The sequence below is a fragment of the Polyergus mexicanus genome, unplaced genomic scaffold (assembly GCF_030449975.1).
Source record: "Polyergus mexicanus isolate NDT 795.1 unplaced genomic scaffold, iyPolMexi1.0 SCAF_7, whole genome shotgun sequence".
In the NCBI taxonomy this organism is placed as follows: domain Eukaryota; kingdom Metazoa; phylum Arthropoda; class Insecta; order Hymenoptera; family Formicidae; genus Polyergus; species Polyergus mexicanus.
Window position 1 is genome coordinate 8,241,196 of NW_027223327.1, and position 21,303 is coordinate 8,262,498.

The 21,303-nt window shown below is 37.5% G+C and overlaps 1 protein-coding gene across 7 annotated transcripts in view; it reads right to left on the reverse strand.

The window, feature by feature from the left end:
* Positions 1-311: 311 nt before the first annotated feature.
* LOC138935055 (uncharacterized) overlaps positions 312-21,303 on the reverse strand; it is a 96,153-nt gene continuing 75,161 nt past the window's right edge. For 6 of the 7 annotated variants that reach the window (XM_070299348.1, XM_070299343.1, XM_070299347.1 and 3 more), the window contains 6 exons: positions 7,457-7,606; positions 3,503-3,775; positions 2,396-2,560; positions 2,173-2,221; positions 1,700-1,958; positions 312-1,605 (listed from right to left, as the gene is read on the reverse strand). In XM_070299348.1, coding sequence (XP_070155449.1) covers positions 1,014-1,605; positions 1,700-1,958; positions 2,173-2,221; positions 2,396-2,560; positions 3,503-3,775; positions 7,457-7,606 — 1,488 coding nt within the window. In that variant the 3' untranslated portion in view covers positions 312-1,013. The remainder of the gene's footprint in view (positions 1,606-1,699; positions 1,959-2,172; positions 2,222-2,395; positions 2,561-3,502; positions 3,776-7,456; positions 7,607-21,303) is intronic. The other variant, XM_070299349.1, reaches the window with a different exon arrangement.

Sequence of the window (21,303 nt, forward strand, 5' to 3'; positions counted from 1 at the left end):
AGAATCTCTTCGTGTAGCTTCTTTCATATCGCGCGAATGGACACTTCTTCCAATAGTATATGCATTATGATTTAAATTCTTACATAGAACATTAAACGAAACGCGCTCCCAACGCGATTCTGACGGATGAATCGCACAAGGAACATCGTTGAAGGACCGTCACACTCCGCTTTATCTTTCTTTTTTCCTCTTTAGGAGGTATGTATTACACTATGATGGATCTACTTGTGATGAATATATTGTCGCTCTTTACGTGCTATACCATACAGACACATGCGGCAGAAAATAGTCTAGGCATTCTTTGTTTGCGATAATACACTCTACATCGTTATTCAAAAGGAACTTCGATTGAACTTTTTATTATACGCTTTTCTTTTATTTCTTTCTTTGCTATTTTCTTTTTTTCTCATGAAGGCCAAAGTCACGCACGCTACCGACGTGTATAGATCAAAGTGAACTGATTCTAAAGATAAAACGAAAGGAGAAATTTTGCATCAACTCGCGCTATTGAATGTTAATTTTTCAAGGGTAGATTTCGCAAGGTTAATATCTTTCTATAGAAATGAAAAATACATGATAGGGCCATAATCATGTGTGCGGAAATTAATTCAAAGGCATGACAAAGTGTACGCGTTACAGTTTCTCGGATGATTCGCAATAGAGTTTGCGGTAGCACTTCTTTCTCCTTGATTCTAAGTCGCCTTTTGAAATTTGTTTTTACATTCCGACACCAGTCACGGCCCAACACCAATCAATCGCAATCGACTACACGTGAGATTGTTTGAAGCTTTTTTTGGAATCTCTTTTTTGAAATCGGGCGTGCGTGGAGCAGCGGCGTCCTTTCTTACCTATTTTAAATGAAAATTCGTGAGAAAACGCGTAAACACGTTGGAATAAAAACTGCGCGGGCACTGCAGGTCGGATCTGTAGTTGACGTTGTTCGGCCCCGCTGCACTGCGGGGGTGATGGTGATGATAGTGATTCGCCGTAGGTGTTAAATATGGTCTGAATAGTTAGGGTTTGCTGTTGTCGTTATTTAATGACAACTGATCAGCGAGTTTCTGCTGCTGTTGTTGCTGCTGACTGACCTCGCTGACGGCACCGCCGCTCATCAGCTTCGCATTATTATTTTCCGTACTGGACATCTTCGCGTAATCGCGCTTGCGCGGCGTGTTCTCCGACTTGACAATCGTGATGTCCGGATTGTTCTCCAGCATGGACGTTGCGGCCTTCGGCACCGTTGTCGGTACTTCGATATAGCCGCCACCCTCACGCTTGATCGACGTCGTGCTCGTAGTTAACGTCGCCGCAGTCGCCGCGTTCGCGTTGATCTTCTGCAGTATATCGTTGACGGATTCGTTGTTTTCCGTCGTCGCCGACTCCGTTGTCGTCGCATTGTTGCTGCTGCCGCCGTCGATGTTGCCACTGGATGCCAAGTCGCCGGCCAACGAAATTCTGTCTGGACCTTGCAGGGTTGACAAATATGTGGCAAGCGTATGGACGGTCACATTAAGGAACTCGGCGGCCCGGAACAAAGTAATCTCCTTCCGCCGCAGTTTCGCTAACACTTCAGCGGGGCCCGGCTCAGACCAGAAATCTCTCACTCTGAAAGATTGACTGTGCATTACTATCGCAATTCTTTTTATCAATATTGTATTCCTTTATTTTACAATTCGATTGTCATCTACGTGTTTATTACCTGTACGGATGTTTAAGGCAACCATAACTATCGCGGTATCTGCCATATAGGGTGCCGTAAGAGACGCCGAGGATTTCGGCGGCAGTCTTCATTTCTAGTTCTTTACTCTTGATGGCGTCCATGACACGTCTCGTGAACGGTTCCTCCCAGAACTCTTGTCGGCGTCCCGTCGTCAGATAATCGTTCATCTTTATCACGTCTCGGAATTGTTCGGGAATCGACAGATTCGAGGCGTTAGAGTTTGATGGAGTGCTAGGCGCTGCAATAGCAAATATTTATTTAACGCGAAACCACCAAACTGGATGACGATATATAATACCATTGAAAAGATAGAGACTATTTTCTTTTAGAAGATTCAAGAGAAGAATTTGTGATAGAGAAATATTACCGCGAGAGACAGACAGACAGAGAGAGAAAGAGAGAGAGAGAGAGAGAGAGAGAGAGAGATGCGAGTACAGAGAAATCATATGTACCTTTCTTTTCCTGATCAGATGTATTATCATCCTTGGACATGTAGGACAGCTAAAAAAAGCACAAAAGACGTCGTCAAAGTCGTTGAATAGAATATTTGCGCGAGAATAGTTTAATGAGTTGAAAGAAAGTAGAACGAGACCTCTCTTAATGGTTGTTTGATTTAATTACGCGCGCGTCCAAGTAAAGAAGAGAATCATATATTATATCTAATTGGGGCCTTACCACCGGCAGTGGCGTTTCGTTATTCTCGTTCATCATCATCTCGTCGTCCCAACTCTCATGGTCGCCGCCCTCGCTCATCATTTCCTCCTGGGAAAAGGTTCGACGTGACACATTAGAGTCGTGCGTGGGTATCCCCGCGTATGTGTAATACCCGCCGCTGCGAGTCTAACAAAATTTTCCAATTTCTACATTCACGACAAGGGTCAACCCATAAATTTGTTTATCTCAAGTATTTCACATGCGTAAGGCTCGGTGGCGTTGCAACGAAATAATATTGCAGCGTAGATTTGTCTTTTTCTTCCTTTCACTTCTTTTCTCATTTTTTTTTTTAGACATTCATTATATATTTAATATCGCGTCTTTGTATCAAAGCTAGAATTTATTGATACCTTAGCATTTCCGGTTAGAGAATTTTAAATCGAACATCGAATCATAGATGATTCGTGTATCATGATTCAGAAAAGTTTATCTGACAACATGCCGTCTGTAAGTATTTGATATGCGCAAAAAAATAAATTTTAAATTAAAAGTCGAATTAGTAATTTATATGATATAAAAACAATCAATAAAATGGTAGTTTTGAACGGTAGATTATTTAATTAGAAGTCATGATGCACGAATATCTAAATATAAATACGCCCGAGAATATCAAAGTGATAAAATATTTTAATTGAGTTCTATAAACTATGTATGTTATATAAAGATTGAAGATTTTCGTTCGCGATGCAATTGTTGGAGTATCGATCAATTATAAATAAGAAAATGTTACTCTAAGTAAATCGTGATGACAATGTAAAAGTCAATGTTTTATTTTCCATGATGTTTTCAATTTCGTCGATCGACGTGTTCTTTTATTCAGAAGAAGAAACAACCAACAAAAGTTTTCGTCAATTGAAATACGCGCGTAAAAATTATTTAAAAATAATATATAATTATAACAAACACATACATAAAATAATATATTAATCACAACATTCAATTAATATATAAATTGTTAGAATGTGAACAAGTTTTACAAAATGCAACAATAAATTCGGCGTAACTGCACCGATTCTTACACAGGCATAGGGCATTCGTGATAGTGTTTAAGAGATTCGAATTACGTACATTTCCTGTGATGCAAGTGATCTTGGGCGTGAAAACGTCATGTGCCGAGGGAGGATCGTCCAGAGGCGGACGACCCCTGCGTCTCTGCTTCGGGGGTGGCGGCTCGTCTTCACCCTCCCTGCCTAGGACTGCCTCGACGCCGGGAGTCGCGGCGCCTGGACTGTGACCGGTGTTGTTCAAGTCGTTTTGCGTGGAATCACTGCGCCAGCTCACCTCGGCGAGCCCCTTGATGTGTAAGTCCTCGGCGGTTTTCAATAACGACGACAGCCTCGTCTGTAAAGCAAAACGGAATATAATCACTTGTCTCTAATTTCTATAATTAATATCACTAATAAGTTTACGTAATTATTATTGTCATTATTATCGCTATCATAATATTTTACATGATATAAAAAATATATTAATTATTATCGTATAAAATTATAACATAATAATAACATACTATAATTATTATTTTTATAATTTTACAACATGTGGGCGCGAATAAAAAGGGCGAATGTGATTAAAGGTAAAAGTTCAAGCTTTGAAAAAAAAGTGTAAAATAAATACGTAAATAGATGTGAGCTATGCAGTTACGAAACTCGTTATAAATCCACTATAAATTCCACCGAAGGAAAAATTGATTATACTTATTTATAAATTCACAATAAAATATTTATAATGTTGCGTACATGAAGCTATGTCATCGTTAATTAAGTATCTGAACGTTAAAATTTTTCAAACTACTAAAAATGCTTTAACTACATATATGGTAAAGCGTGAATAATGGCAAACATATGTAATGATAAAACATTAGGATGATAATTATATACGATGTCGTTAATATTAATGACATTAAAATAAGAAGTGCAATGATGGGGAATAAGAATAAACGCTTCTTCATAAGGAAAGGACGGTCAGGGTTGAAATAAGCGGAAATGAGTAAATAAGCGCGTTTTTCATTTGGACACCGATTTTCCTCGTATTCATCCGCCGTGACTACATGTGCGCGTATACTCTACATATACACATAAAGTTTACGAGAAAAATTTAATTTAATATAAATTTAATGTGTATATATGTATATAAAGTTTTCTCTATCAAAATATTTTATCATATGAAATACTTTAGACAAAAATGAGTTAAATAACTGTTAGGAATGATTAATTATTCTCTAATTACAAAGAGACGATATATTTAGACAACGTATTTTTTTTTCTCTCTCTCTCTCTTTTTTTTTATAAATTTGAAATACTGCAAAAAGGGGGAAAATAAAAATGAAAGGCAGATCCATTATTTTCACGTCGCTGGCATAAAATGCTTATTTATTTTCATCAGAATATTTTTTTTCCCTCGCAAATTTTTCTCCAGACCCTTTTTCTCTGAAAAAAAGATATTCGTACACGTCGTATCCTCTCGTCTGCAGAAGTAGAAAAATTCGCACGATAAATATCGGACGAAGAAGAAAATCGTGAACACATATCGGGGTTGCAGCAATGAACAATCCTAATTATTATTTGCTAATTCTCACCGACAAAGATAACAGCAATGGCACACGCTCGCGGACGCGACCGAATGCTAAATAATATAGAAACTTTCTACAAACGCGCGGTACGGCTTTCTATCAGCCACGCTCGGAATTGGAAAAATGCCTATGTGGGTCAGCGCCGCCGCGAAATAATGTATTTCAGAAATATCGCCGCTTTCTCTCTCTCTCTCTCTCTCTTATTTTTTGTTTGCGCGCGAACAAAGAACGGGTGCAAGAAAAGGAATCATGGGAAAAAAGGACGGCGTGCTCCGCGTGACGCAAAAGTTCGATATAAAATTTCTCCGACTCTTCTATAGCGCTTTATTCGGATCAGATGGAGAGCTTAAATCGCCAATCTTCAATCCGGGATCGGGCTCCGTGCATTCACTCGGCAATTTTTCGCGATTAGGCCTATGCGATACAAAGCGTGTCGGAGAAAGCTCGCGCGACTGCAGCATCACGATTAGAAATCAAGGAAGAATTCGTTCTTCTCGGAAACAGATTTATAAGATTGAAAGATTCAAAAGATCATTAGAAAAAGAGAGAAAGAAAGCTGGGAAAGAAGCTGTAAAGTATCACAAAATCGAATACTACATAGAGATGAGAGATTTTGAAAATTGACTAACAACACAATAAGATATTTCTAAAAATATCTTAAGTAAGTGATTAATTAGACTTTAAACTTTTATTTCAAAAGAGTGACGATAAAAAAGGGAATGTAAACTTATCACCGTAAACAAAATATTTGAAATTGAACAGCCAAATATGTCAAAGAAATTCTATGAACAAATATTTAAAAAAAAATAATAATCGATAGTTTATAAAATATTTCGAAAATTAGATATTTGGGGGAAAAAATCTTAAGAAACATATGGATTTTAAATGTACGATTTATGAAAACTTCAATATTGGAAACGTATTAAAGAACTGTCAATTAGATTAAACATTAAACTATTGTCAAAAAAAGAAAAGAAATATTGAAGACGTATCTCGAGAAAATCTGAAGAAAGCAATTTTCATTGAATATTTACTTTAGGCAATCTCAAAATTGAAAGCACAAGAAAATATAATAACATCGCAAATAAGATGCTGGAGAATGCTTGTTTCCTTTTCATTATTAAATCCAAATGCAAGGAGCAGCACAGTAACTTATAAATATACGTGGACTTTCAAGGATTATATATTCTTAGCTTTATTATTAAATTTGCCAAGTGCAAGCTCTCTCTTTAATCCATAGCTGAAAAGTCTCTCAAGGATTACAAGAAAACAATTAGCAAAATCTGTTAAACGATTATCCGATTAGGAACTTTTGTCATATTATAAATATATATAAATATGCAAGATAATACATTGTCACTTCTCACATTTTCATACAATAAATCTTCGTTAATGATTTGAAATTGATTTTGTCTCAATAAAAATATTTTTAACGCGTACGCAATTTTTCAATTTTTAACATTAAATATTTTAACATTTTCAGGTAAAATTTCCGTTTCAGATAAAATTTCCAAATAAAATCCATTTTTAATTAAAAATGTAATTTTATATTAAATATCCTTTTATATATATTTTAGAGCTTTCTCTTCAAATATATTTTCACATGGGGAAAAAAAAAATTGACTTTAAATTCATCAATGTGTCAGACACAATCGTGTATATCCTTATCGATCTCTTGACTCGAATATCACTCTATACCTCTTCATTTTTGTTGATTTTCTAAATTGTAAGAATTCACTCCGACAAGTCGATATTCTCGACACGTACTTTCGCATATACACGACGGTTTTGTCATAACATGTCGCGGCGCATTCAAACTTACGCTCGTCGTCAGTACGAATGAGAAATGTTACCTTTTCGCAAGATAATAGGCATCGTAAAGTTCTCTCGTTAACTATAGCTGTCACACGGCACGACGACTCTTATCTACGCGATATTGTTGTTATTGGAAAAGTGCTGAAGAAGGCAAGGAATTATTGTCCCGGGGTTTTACTGTCTAACTTTATTTCACGGCGACGTAATAAAAGGCCCGCCGCAAACAGCAACATTAATGAGCACCGAGTGAAAATATATTTAATATATCTATAAATGAAAAATTTTATTTCATATTATGTTGACAATATTTAATTAGCTTTTTGGGTAGGTGATATAAATGTTATGTTTCGAGTTTCTTTTAGTTTCTCCTTTATCCTTTTGAAAATTTCATAATTTCTGTCTCTTATTTCTTTTGCGGAAATTGCTTTTGCTTCGTCACAGATTTTACCTCGTATTTTCATATTCATCAGATATGATAACTTGGGGGAGTGGTACTTGCAAGTATTTTTCAAATTTCTCCGTAATTTATCGAATAAGTTCTGAAATAATAATAATAATAATAATAAAAAAAAAAACCGACAAGTTGTTATACTAAGAGCGAAAGAAAATCATTTATAGCTGGTTGTGATACTTACGTGATCGATGTTGATCTCTCCCTTATACATGAACTCGACGAGTACTTTGATATCCGAAAATTTGACGTCTCGCATGATGACGATGGGATCCTTCTCCTCGTACTGTGACAAAATTGTATCGAAGTATGTGCTACACGCCGACAGTACAACCTGCGAACATGCAAGTTGGCGCAATTGTTAATCATTTATGCGATGATTTTATCTCTACGAACGCGAAGGCGGTAAACTATCATGTAAATAACTATTACAATTTGAATTCTACATATACATATATCACGAAAACGCGCTGCACGACACATGTATATCAAATGTATCGATAAGACGCAGTTTAATTACAGTAAAGTTAAAAATCTGAGCTTAATAAAGAAATTTTACAAAGAAGAAAGAAAAAAATGCTATATTATACGTTATTATATTTTGTACGCTCTCACATACATGTATAATTCTATATATAAATATATTATATCTTTCTGTTACTATTTTATTCTTCTCTAACTATATTATATTTGTCTGTTATTATTTCATTCTTTTATAACAATTTAATTATTCTATTCATTGCGTAGGCAATCAATGCACTTTCATGTTTCTCGATTTGCAAACGTTTATTATTACATCATTTATTTAGACATAGTCCGAAGTTAATCTGTAATCTCCATCATATAATTACGCTTTCAAAATTTAATCCCGATAGACGTACGTTAATTGCGGAGGACGTTACACAATGTGAAACTAAACGACATTTCGTAGAGCTATGAGTTGTCGTATAGAGCATGAGATCAAATTTCACAGGTAGAGAGAACTTCCTATACCACCTTCCTATATACATAAATATTGTAATATAATTTACAAAAAAGTTGTATATAGCTGTAATTTCAACGTTCTCTGATTAATCCGCAATTGATATTGTATACCCCCTCCCTCCCCCCTTCCCCCGATATTGAATTGAATGCACGATCAATTTATTGAATTCACAATCAGCATACAAACAAATATGCAATACTATCTGTTTATTCTCTCTCTTTTTTTTTTTTTTTTTTTTGCAATCCGCGGTAAACGTTACTTAGTCTCGTGTTACGACATACGATCCAATTTATTTGCTTCGGCAAGTAAGAACACACGCGCGACGACGGCGTGTCGATCATTGTTAATTACCGGCGAAATGTAATTATTCGGGAAGTCGCATTGTGACGCGCGTAACGAGCGCGTGACTAACGTAATGTATGGATCGAGAACGCGCGAGCGCATTAGCCGATAAAATATGAATTCCTGTCTGCGTATTCTCGGAGAATTTTTGCAGTCCCATTCCCGAACCCCAACTCGGCTCCTCTCGACGTAAATATCTAGCATGAAAGTCAATGAGATTCCTCATACTCGTTTATAAGAATTCTCATTTGCTACTTGGCATCGTTTATAACTTCTCTTCGAGACGATTTCTTTTTGCGATGAAAAAATTTACACAAAGCAATGTATCTCTTTTTGATCGATGGATTTATAATGTCTCGATATGAAAAAGTCGACGTATCGCGACGTTAATTTTCCGATCGTCTATGTACTTCAATTTTCAAATCACCTAGTGTCTCTTAGCAGAATGCTAAATCTTTTGCGGGATGCATCGTCATCCTAGAGATATTTGATTTTCTAGAAAAATCTTGTCGAGAGTTTCTAATTCTTTTCTCAATCAATTTATCTTGTACAAATATTCCGAAAGATCTTTATTTTATTTAAACGTGTGTTGTACCGTCGTCATGATAGCCTTTAATTAATTGCGTCTCTTTTGTATGCTAATTTGCCGATGTCGTCGTGCATGTTGTCCCAGAACAGTAGTAGGTAAATTGGTACGAAAACCTGTTGGCGAACGCGCGCGAATGTCGTGGGAATTTCCGGACGGTTGCGCGAATTTCTTTCAACGTTCGTTAATAATAGCGCACCGTCGTTAGAGAGGAAAAATGTAACGGGACAAGATTTTTTTTTTTTTTTTTTTAAGTCAAGACAAAATTCTCAATTACTAGCCAGTTTGAAGAACACGTATGTCACAATCATTATTACGATAACAGGCATTCTCTCCTCTCACGTCGCTGTAAATTTTATTTTGCCGTAAGAAAAATTTTCTTCCTCGTCAATTTTAGGCAATGCTTTTTCAACTTGAAATAACGATCGCAGAATAAAGATACACGCGTTAAAAAGGACACATCTAGCCTTCTTTCTACACAGAAAGCGATACCTCTTTTGTTTCGACTCGTATATTTCCCCGTTCGTCATGTATCCTCTTTGTTATCCATCTTAGTTTTCGCACTAATTTTTCGTTTCTTCCGTCGTGGGCGAAGGGGCCGCGAACGATGAGTGCCTGGACTCGGCCCCGCCCAGTCAATAGCCTGAATATTTAATGTTAGAAGTTCCGTATTGATTTTCGCGATTTTTACGTCTCCGCAAATAAGGCCGTAAAGATCGTCTCGCGAACGGACGGAACGGGGGAGAAGGGGTAGAGGAGCCGGTAGACGGGGGAGAGAAAGAGAGACGCATAGACGCGTTACTTTTCAGTGCCAGCTATATAACGCTTTTTATTATGCCAGGGCGCTTTTATGGGGAAATACTGCGATGAAAAAAAGAGGAAGACGTCGAGACGAGCGGGGGCGGGAGGAAAGGGCAGAAGAAGAAAGAAATTGCACTGCCCGGGTTTCATATCGAGTCATTACGATCCTCGGGCACTTTCACCCCCTTCCCTCCCTCTCTCCATCACCGGCTTCCTCCTTCCCTCCCTCTCATCCGCCACCCCTTCCACCATCCGCGACGTCTTCTGACATTAAACTTTTTATCGTGCATAACGGCGCTTCGTCTTTCGCCCAAAGTAAAAAAAAAAAAAAAAAAGAAAGAAAGAAAAAAAAGAATATATAAACGGAAGAAACCGTGGAGAGAGAACGACCCCCCTGTCTGCGCAGAAAAGAGATGTTTCGTCAAATTTGTCGATCTCCTTCGTCTGCCGTCCCCTGACCGCTCTCTCCCGCCGTCGCCAGGTTTTTTTCTTTTCTTCTTCTTCTTCTTCTTTTTTTTTTTACGGCGAACGCGAAAGCATGACAAGCGCGCGATCGATCCCAAGACGCTTACGGCGAAAACGGCAGCGAAACGCGGAATACCAACGGAAATTTACATTCGTAATGGCGCGCAATAAATATTTATTCGACCGGACATTATTTCAGTTATTTATATGAATCGATATAAAAGCGTATCGGCAAGAGAAAGAGAGTGGATGGGAGGGGGACGGAAGCGTAATGACGAGCATCGCCCGCAATACGAATGTCGATGAGTGAATCGGTATTAGCGAAAAATCATACGCTGATAATTTAAAAATTTTGCACTTTACAATAGTTAAAAATTAGATAATTATTTGATGTAAAAACCCGGATCTTATTGTATTGCAGCAAAAATCGATATAAAAAACGATATAAAAAATAATAATAATAACTTCTCTCTCTCTCTCTCTCTCTCTTTATCTGTATGTTGATAGAGACGTAATTCCCTAGAAATCAAATAATAGTCTATATCTTGCATGCAATAGGAAAAAATCGACTTTTACTTATATTACAGAATAAATATGTTTTGCGATTACTCGTTCGCATTTTCGCAGCGTGGATTTTTCGGATTTTCCGTCTTTTGCGGATTATGCCGATCTTGGCACGAATCAGCAAGTGCACGAGAGTTCACAAAGTTGAGAAATTTCCAGAAAGCGCTGGTAAGATAAGCGAAACGCGACGTGTTATCGCGGGGGAAAATTCCGTGTACCGAGCGAAGAATGGATGCATTGATATCGAAATCGGTATCAATAAATATCGACGCTATAAGAGAAGTATCTCGATCCTAGGAAGTAAAAAATGGTTATAGTATAAATATCTGATGCTGCTATAAAATCGAGAATAGAGCTGTTCATTGTGAAAATATGAAGTGCATCCTAGCCGCGTATAACGTCGAGGAGAATATTTTCTAGAGATATTTAATAGAACGTCATGTGCAAGTGCAACCAAAACAGATCGCTATATCAATTTTTCAACACCTATAACGTGGAAAATTATTATTTAAATAATAGAGTAAAATATAATAAAATATAAAATAAGAAAAATTTTTTGCACACGCCCCGTATTATTTTATAAGTATTATATTAACTCTTATAAGTCAAACTTTTTGTAATATCTTGCTGTGATTATCGATACTTGTCGATACTCACAATCAGTATTGAAATTAATATCGACGTTCTCCCTGCTAAGAGCCGCGCTTTCGATCATCCGGAAGAGTCATAATTCATAACATATATAAGGATACCGGAGACATTTCACTCGCGCGGCGAAGTTCGTTATAAAAACGAGATTACTGGCCCCTCGCTTGCAGTTACGTAATTCGATCGATAGTTTAGGCGTTTCCCGTTTCTAGCGAACGAACGACAGTGCGGGTGGAAAGAAGAAAGAGAATAGGAGAGCGAAAGAGAGAAGGAGAACGAGGAGAGAAGAAGCAAGACGAAAGAAAAAAGGGATACCCCTTTTTGTGTCTGACGCGAGGGGTAGAATCGACACAAGAAACTTAACGAACCTGTCTTTTTTAAGGCGTCGATCCTTCCCGCAGCTAGCTTCGAAGAGCTTTGTAAAAATTCGTTTTGCCAGCGATTGTCTTGCCGCGATGAAAGTGTCATACTTTATACAGAGTATTTCACCGTCTACAAATGTGAACTGCTTCTCGAGCAAATTGCGATCGATTCTTCTTTTGCGAAAATATCAAGATAACGATAAATTTTAGATTATAGACGCGTTTCTCACACAAATTAAGTTTGACGCGAGCAGATAATATTAATTTGATTTTACTTTAACAATTAGTTATAAAACCAATTAATCTTGAGGCTAAATCAAGAGACTGCGAAGAAAGATGGTGTATTATTAAGATTTTCAAGAAGGAAAATTTAAAATGTAAAAAATCATATATGTGTATATAATTTTATAATTCTTCGAGGCACAAATATATAGTCTCTTCTTTAGAATTTAATAATCACGATATACGCGCGTGATCTCTTGATTCTTGCATTAATTACCTCGGATTATAGAAATTGAATTATATACGATCCAGAAATGTAATTCGACCAACAATAATGAAGATCGAGGAGATTCGAAAGCGACTCAAAATACTCGAATACTCGTATAAAGAATGGCTGTCATTCAACGAGGACGAGTTTTGCTACACGATGATGGGAGAAAATTCAAATGAGGAAGAGAAAGATATCTTGTGTTCTTGCGCTCGTAAATCGGCCTATGGAAAAACGATCTGACATAATTCTATAAATAATGTATAGGCGCGATTTCCAGTTTAAAGGCTGATCGGTATCTTCCTCGCAGAAAGTTCATCGTACTACGTTACATCATATATGTGACGAAAGACAAAACTGGAATTGACGAAAACCGGCAGGTAGGATTTGTTAGATTTTTTTGCGCGATTCACGTCCGAATAAAGAGTTAAATTTTGCGAGGATTTATATATTTATCATTAAAGGCTACCATAAACGATAAAAAAATTATTTAATAAAAAAGATTATTACTGAAATGTTTATTTTCTCGTATCTCCAAAAAAAAAAAAATAAAATAAAATAAAATAAAATAAAATAAAAATTGAAGAAGCTATTTCAATTTGTATAAAAATTCCAAGATTGTACGTGTCCGTAATTTTAATTTCGAAATCCATCTTCCCATACAAAATCGAGGAGAGAAAGAAACAAAAAAGAGAAGGCGCAAGCGACATACGATTCCTGGCAGATGACTATAACTTAGCATGCATGAAATTATGGATCGATACGCGATGTAACGCGTTTTAAGGAATTGCGGCAAGCCGCGAAATTGCGTTCGCATTCGCGGGAGGCTGTTAGACGGAATTTTCAAACTTCGATTTCCTGGAATTATATAACAATATTTATATCGCGATATATTTTTATTCCGGGAGTCTCAAAACGCGAAATGATCCTTCGCGCGCCGAGGGTTGGATGCCGGTATGTGTACGGTCTCACGGTAAACACATACAACGCTGCTGTAGCTCATTTCCTCGTTCTTCGAGTGGAGTTTGCGCCGGCAAACTATCGCGTAACAGCTGTCGATCGTGGTCGCGAGACGATTCAAAAATTTCTAAGAAAGCAAGCGCCCTCGAAGGCTATGACCATGAAGGCCACAGTCGTAATGAAAAGCAAAGACGAATATTTTTAAATTTCTAAAGCATTGTTGTTTTCGAGAAGCGACTGGATAATAAAGAAAAAGAAGAAAAAAGATGAACGAAGATATAAAAGAAACCGGAATTGCGGAAGAAAAGAAATAATGCGATATTCTTTGTGTACACGCATGAATAGAACGTATGCGTATTATAATATATATTTCGGTACCATGTATATATTTTTTACTGCTGTCCTATGATAGATATCTTCCACAATTATATATTCGTACTTCGTATTCATTCTCGTGCGGATTTTGTAATTTTCAGTTTCGCGTCCTTAATTTCCTTTGACTATCAACTTGCTTTTTACTTATGTAATCGAGATATTATTATTAAGAGCGCAACAGCAAAGAATATACAATAATTTTTATCGATAACAAATGTATTTAGTAAATATATTATGATGAAAAATAACAAAGATAAAAGCTAAATGATAAAAATAAACAGTCATACACAAAGAGCAAAAATAATGTGTCAAAAATCGACAAAATAAAATAACGATAACGATCTTCGATTGTCATTAAACGCTCTAATTTCGAGACGAAATCTTTTCGTTTCGCATATCCGTTTGCGATGGCGTAAGAAAGTTCCTTATCTGCCGCACGTAAGTCACGCGGGAATTTTCTAATAATGCAGATCTCGTTGTTTTGCCGCGCGTCATGCCCGACGAGTTTAACGAGCAAGAAAACGCGCCGTCGAGTCTCAAGCCGGGTGTGCGTTTTAGAGCGAACAAACCCCGAAGTATATGTGTAAAAAAATAACGGTGTGTCCAAGTGGGAGTTTACGAACTCCCTACCTATACGCGAAGCAACATATTTTTTTTTTTATTTTTTACTTCTTTTTATGAAACATCTAAATAGATACCCAAAATACGTGTAACGAACATAAAAATTGTATAGGTGCAAGAAGTTTATATATATATACTCTTTTTTTTTATATATATATTATATATTTTCTTAAAATAACATACTTTTAGTCTTACGCTATCTCCTTTTCCTTTTAATTTCTACATTTCTAATTGTACTGTGTTTTTTATTATGTGAGAAAAGTAGAGAACTCATGGTCTTTCTAATTTTGTACGGTATTAAATTACAAACGCAATTTTGCTACATCTCTATGTTTCCCAGTGAAAATGTGTAAGAGAAATAGCACACACACACACACACACACACACACATTAGCGTTCCTTAAATTTTTGAATAAAAAATCCAGCCAATTTAATTAAATCTGCATCTGCAGAAAGAGAGATATTTTCAATTTTATCTCAGAAATCTTCATACACGAGTACGAGTTCTATTTCTATAGCATTCGCATATATGCAGTATTCCCTAATTGATTCGAAATATTTTGAACCTTTTTTTTTTTTTTATATATTTACATCACCCTCTCGCATTTTCGGTTTATGATCCTCGCGTATCTCGCGGTCCGCCTTTTTCGCGCATACTAATGACTTATCCCGATTTTCGTATCGTTGGCCGAAACAAAGCGTCGATGCACGCGCATCGCGTAATGTAAATGAACGTTGAGGTGAGGCAACGTGGAGGACAACATGACAAGTGGGACTTGCACACGGCGGAATCTAATGAAAAATATTAAGCCTTGATAAATATCAGTGTACACACATGTGAGATACAGATATAACAGATTAATCTTCTTTACCATTGTCGGAGTGCTGCCCCCCCCGTTCGTGTGAGTGGGTGTTCGCGGTTATATGTAGACACGCGGGTGGGGAGGGGGGGGGAGGATAGTGTGACTCAGTAATGGCAGTTCTCAAAGAGTGAAAGGATGGGTGGAGCAGAGGGGGGAGGGGCAGTGTACTTCATCAACGGATAGAGCGAGATAGTCGAATGTATACGAGGCAAAGGGAGATAAAGAGGGAGAGGGTGGGGAGAATGAATGAGTGAGAAAGAGAGAGAGAGAGAGGAATATGTGTGGGTGCGTGTGGGAAATGGGTGGGACGGAGAGGGTTAGTCGGGAAAAAGTATTCACGCCAGTACGAAAATATCGATTATACTTTTTTACGAGTTCACCCGCTCCGGCGAGTGTTAATTTCGCGAAAAACGATCTCTCCTTCGCCACGCGTCGCTCGTAAAATCCTATTAGCGCACGTGCGAGAGCTTGTCGGCAAGAGCTGCTCGTTTGGTTTCGGACGAAAATTCGAATAGATAACGCTGGCAGGTGAGATCACGTCGTTTTTTTCGGGGGATATCGGTTTTCCACCTCCCCCCAAAGATATTCTAAATCCTCATAACGTCTGGAAATGAAGGAATTTGTGGAAATCTTCAAAGAAATATGTAGAAAAATGTTACTTTTGTATTAACTTTGAATGAATTTTACTCGAATAGAGTTTTAAAAATTGAAACTTAATTATTATAAAAAATAAAAATTCTCGAAAGTACATTAAACAGATGTTGTTAACTCTTCTCTTACGAAGAACTTTGTTCCCTCGATTTGATGCAATAGTAGGCGATATATACGAGATACTCGATATTTCGTAGGTCGATTCTCAAGCGAACAATTTGAGATTCGAGATCACATTGCGAGAAAGAACGCCGTCAAATCGTATGATTACTTGTACAATTAGAGAGAGAGAGAGAGAGAGGCCTGTCGCGTTTTTAGAACGCAGGATGTCCGGGTTTAACGACCTTAGCACCTGGCAGCCCCTCTGTACCGGCGGCACATAATTACCCGCAACGCACCAGGGTAATACCCGTTGTGCATCTTGAGAACGAGAGACGTGGATATCGTTACGGTCGAGAACGCGTGGAATTCCACTGTCATTTTTTTCTCGCTCTTTTTTTTACGTGGCCGCGTGGCTTGATCGATAATGTATCCAACTAGTATTAACACTCATCGCGGTTAAAAATTGAACCTAAACTTTCCTCTCCCCCCTTCGCCCTTCACCAGATGTTCGAAATATCGCTTGTCATCGAGCTCGAACTCCGCCCTACGTCGGTGGTATGTGATCATCGTTTTAGGTATACATATACATATGTATCTGATTCGTGATGTCAATCGACCCGCTAACGAACGAGTAAAAAAAAGAACTTATGCTTTGTGAGCAGTTTACTTTAAATATTTTATACGTTTATTTTCTTGAGAGATATATCATATTTGAAAAATAATTTTTCCGTATTACATATTATTGCGTAGCTTACAAGATTTTTTTTTTTTTTTTTTTAATATATATATATATATATATATATATATATATATATATATATATATATATAACATGATATAATTATGCATAAATATAACGTTATATTAATTTTATGATTTAAGTAGAAAAATATGTTTAAATCACATGCGACGAGAGAGATATAACAGAAAATACTTCACATTTATATTTTACCTCACGTTTATATTATCGAATGTATAATTTCGTGGTATCTAAAGTATATAATTCTCTGTGATAGCGATGGATAAATGGGTTTCCGTTCTTTGCGAGCATGAAATAGTGTTAATTTAGATTTAATGTAACTTCACGGGTGTGTATGCGAACATGTGTACTCCTCCGCGTATTTTTGTAAAATACAAGTTGTTGATTTTTCGCGAACAATAATTAATTCAATTTAGGATTTTTTAAACGTGTTCTTTGACATCGCGACGTAATATTTATGCACTGCAATTAATTTCCATGTCTGTCACGATGGTATGATCGGGATTGAAAAATGTGTTCCCACAATGCTATCATAATAAATTAGTTCTTCCCCCGCGGACGTTTATTTCGCGCTTCAATTGAGTATCAAAAGGAGGGCCAATTAAATTGTAATAAACACGCGGTTAGCGGCGAGCAAATAAAAGTTTACCTCGCGGAAATTACATATCATACATTCGCATTATTTAAAAACTAAACGAATGCGAAGAATTTATGCGAAGAATAATTATAAAGTTCTTCAATTTTTGCAACGTTTTGAACTGAGGAGAATAATCATTTATCTCAAGTTTATTTAAGTGATGATAAAATCTTTTATTCCACTTCTCTTTTTTTTTTATCTTCTTATAAAAAGCAAATCCTCGTTATACGTAAGGATAATGTATTCCATTTATGGAAAGAGAACTGGAAAAAATATGTTTAGTTAAACGATTATCTTTAATAGAAAACAAACTCAAACTTAAATATTGCAAAGACAGAGATTGAAACTATTCACAATTACTAGTCACAATTACACAGAAAATTTAAACATGATTTTAAAACATTTGTTGCCAATCGTGCGACCGATAATTATCCATTACAGATGCTAATTCGTTAAATTATGACACGCGTTTAAAGATAAATTCTGTTAGAATTTTACAAAAAATCCATTTCTTTCTCTCTTTCTCTTTCAAACATTGTGTAATTCGATCACTCCGAGTTTTGACGCGCTCAAAAAAGAATCCCGGAAAACGTTATCACGTTTATAGCCGTGGGTGGGGGAGCAGAGCGATTAACAAGATACAGTCATCGGAAAAAGCAATGTGTTGCATAGTCCAAATGATAACTGGTATTTTTACGTTCCCGAGACGCTCGATGCGTGGATTGGATGATGCTCTTTCTCGATGACACTGCAACTTATTTCGCAACATAGTACAATTGATAATAGTATGATAAAAAAATAAGCGTCGCTTGGACGGCACGATTATATCAAAATTGTTTAGAAAAACTAACACGAATCCAATAACTATTTATACAGATTTTTATAGTACAATGGAATTCTCTTTATCATAGTTCTCTTATCATATAAAAAAAATATGTTATTGTAAATTATCTTTATAAGATATTGCACTGTCTGTCAAATATCTGATAAATGAACGGGGAACGGGTTTCTCAATCGCAAACGACTCAACGTCAAGGGATTCATTTATTCTTCCGTACCGAGGGGAGATTCTAAATTCCTGGATCGAGAAAAGCAAAATTAATTATTCTCGCTGAATGTATCTCGTTCCTATCGTGCTTCGCACACATCAGTGCGGGTATTGGGTACTTGCAGTGCGCGATATCAGCGCGAATGAATCAAGAGAAGACATCACGCGAGAGAGCCATCGCGAACGAATATAAGATTTTCTTGTTCCAGCCACGCGTGCGCGTTTCCTTCTTTCCACATTCAGAGCGTCATTTAAGAGGCATCTCAAAAGTTTCATTTGCTCTCCATCTCTCTCTCTCTCTATCTTTTTCCTTTTCTCCCTTGATGGGTGATCGTGCGGGATAAAAATTTTCCGAGAGCTCGGTCCGATGGGAATACAGGCAGCGCAGCGCGATAACAATCGCCATATAAAGTATATTTCTCCTATTTCGAGAGATACATGGAAGGTTTTTGCCATGGGTTCTCTACAACGTATCGAAAGGAGTCACGATGGACGAATCTTCTTCTTTCGAAAGTTCCGGATCGAAAGTTCGATATCACAAAAGTTTTATAGCGAATTAATCTTTTTCTCGTGTCGCTCGAGATAAGAGAAGTATCTACGATCGGTAGCTATGATTATTGTCTCACCTTATAGATCGTTCTTCAACAATACGAATCTTTTTTTCCTCGAGCAAGGCAAGATAACTATATGAGACTATTCTCTCATTGTATAGTTGTGACGAGTAAAAATCGGTCATCTTTTCTTTTTGCTTGTTATAGCTCAAGTTGAACGAGTAGCAAGAAACAATTCAACAAGATTAGCAATAACTTAAAATCATAAATATTTAAAATATAAAATTAATAAAAAAAAAAGAAAGAATTAAATGATATTAATAATAAGCAGTGATAGTATTATCAGCTGGTATAGAGATTTTATAACTGAATTTTTTTTTTCTTTTCCTAAATCATCATATTTTCCAAAGTTAATTTATTTAGAAAATAGTAAATAGAGAATTTATTATTTAAGCTATCAATAGATAGATTCCTGTGAATTCTAAGTCACAGATTATTTTTGACAAAATTCTCTTTCACCAACAACAGTGTGTCTACAAAGCGTAACTAGGGCTGTTTACTTCAAAAGAGTAAAGTAATCGCTGTCCAAAGTTAAACAAGGTTATCGGCCCAACTAGTTCATAACATCACCGAAAGATAGAGAGCAAAGACCTCGAAAAAGTCGCGTCATCGAGGATCGAAGCTTTGCCTACGAAGAGCGCGCGCTATCTCTTTCTTTTCGTGGTATGTATGTGTCCCGCGCGCGCAGGCAAACTGAGCGCAGGTGGTGCTAGACGTGGAAACAGCTGTCCACAAAGCTCGTCCCCTCGCGCCCGTTCTCCATTCCCTTCAACGCGCTGAACTTCTGTCGCCTCGAATCCCTTTCGTTTTCGTTTCGTCGTCGTCGTCGTCTGGTAACTCGCAAGGTGTCTACATGATATTTCAGCGTCGATATATCTTATCTCAAGTAACTCGTAACACGTCGAGTTAATTTGTATTTTTTTTTTCCTCACATATATTTTATTTTATAAAGAGAGATGAAAAAGTATTATGCTCTCTCTTCTCACCCAGACATTCGTCATGTCGAGAATAATGCAATTTGTAAATTTCAAAGTAGCTATGTTGTAATCTGCATATTTTCGCAGTTTTCGCATATTCAAAGCTACAAAGTATAAAGGCGCGATTCTCCTCTTTTTCTCCTTTCTTCCCTTATTTCTTTTCACCAATTCCAGGCGGAGATGTGCAAGATATTTTATTTTCATTCACCTAGCTACGGATACGGATAAGGCGTAGAATCTAAATATAGACCAGGATGTCCAAAAAAAAATGTCCAGCGAAAAGAAATTATTCTACGCCTAATTACACATCACTGGCTCTAAATATCGATGCTTTGTTTGGTCGCGACGACTTCCTTTATCGCGACCCTACCCGATGGTATCGCCGGAAGCGCGGCGAGAGCCGGCCGGCCGGCTTTTGCCAGCGGCGGGAAAAGGGGACAAGACACGAGTTAAGCGAGTCGCCCGCGATGCGGGCACGGGGAAAAGAAACGAAAAAGCCCGTGCGCGTTCTGCCGACGGCGGCGGCGGCATTCTAAATTTAGGAGGAAGTATTGATTTTACAATTTGGACCCCTCCCAAAGTAAAAAATAAACCAAGCCGAACGTATTCTACTTTGATAGAGTGCCTCTCCTCTGCGCGGCTCGTTTCGACGCACAGACGCCGCCGTTGAGAGAAAAAGAGGGAGCCGCGAGGAAACGAGAAACAGAGCAGGAGGAGAACGGCAGGAGAAGGGAACGGGGAATGAGAAAGAGGGAACCGACCGAAGGGAAGAAAGAGGGTGGAAGCGCGCGCGGAAGCGGCAGAGGAAGGGAGTAATAAAGAGGAGGAGGAGGAGGAGGAGGAGGGAGAGGCCAACGAGCGACGGGGGACGAGGATCGGAGAGAAAAGAGTGTAGCGAAATGCCGTATAGTTCCACCCCGGTAAGAAACAAAGAACAGAAAATTGATCGTTTGTTAAGTTTTATATTCCTACGCCGACGAGATTCGTCCGTTTGTCCGTCCGTCTCCTCTCCCGCTTTCCTTCTCCTTCACTTTTCCCCCTCCACCCTCTGTTCCTTCTTGTTCTTCTCGTATCGCAGACATATCTCTCTTTTTCGTCGCGACGCACAATAAGACGAATCGAGGAAATTCTACCCGACGCGCTATGGGAAAAGAACCGGAGGGGGACGCAGAAAAACGCGAAA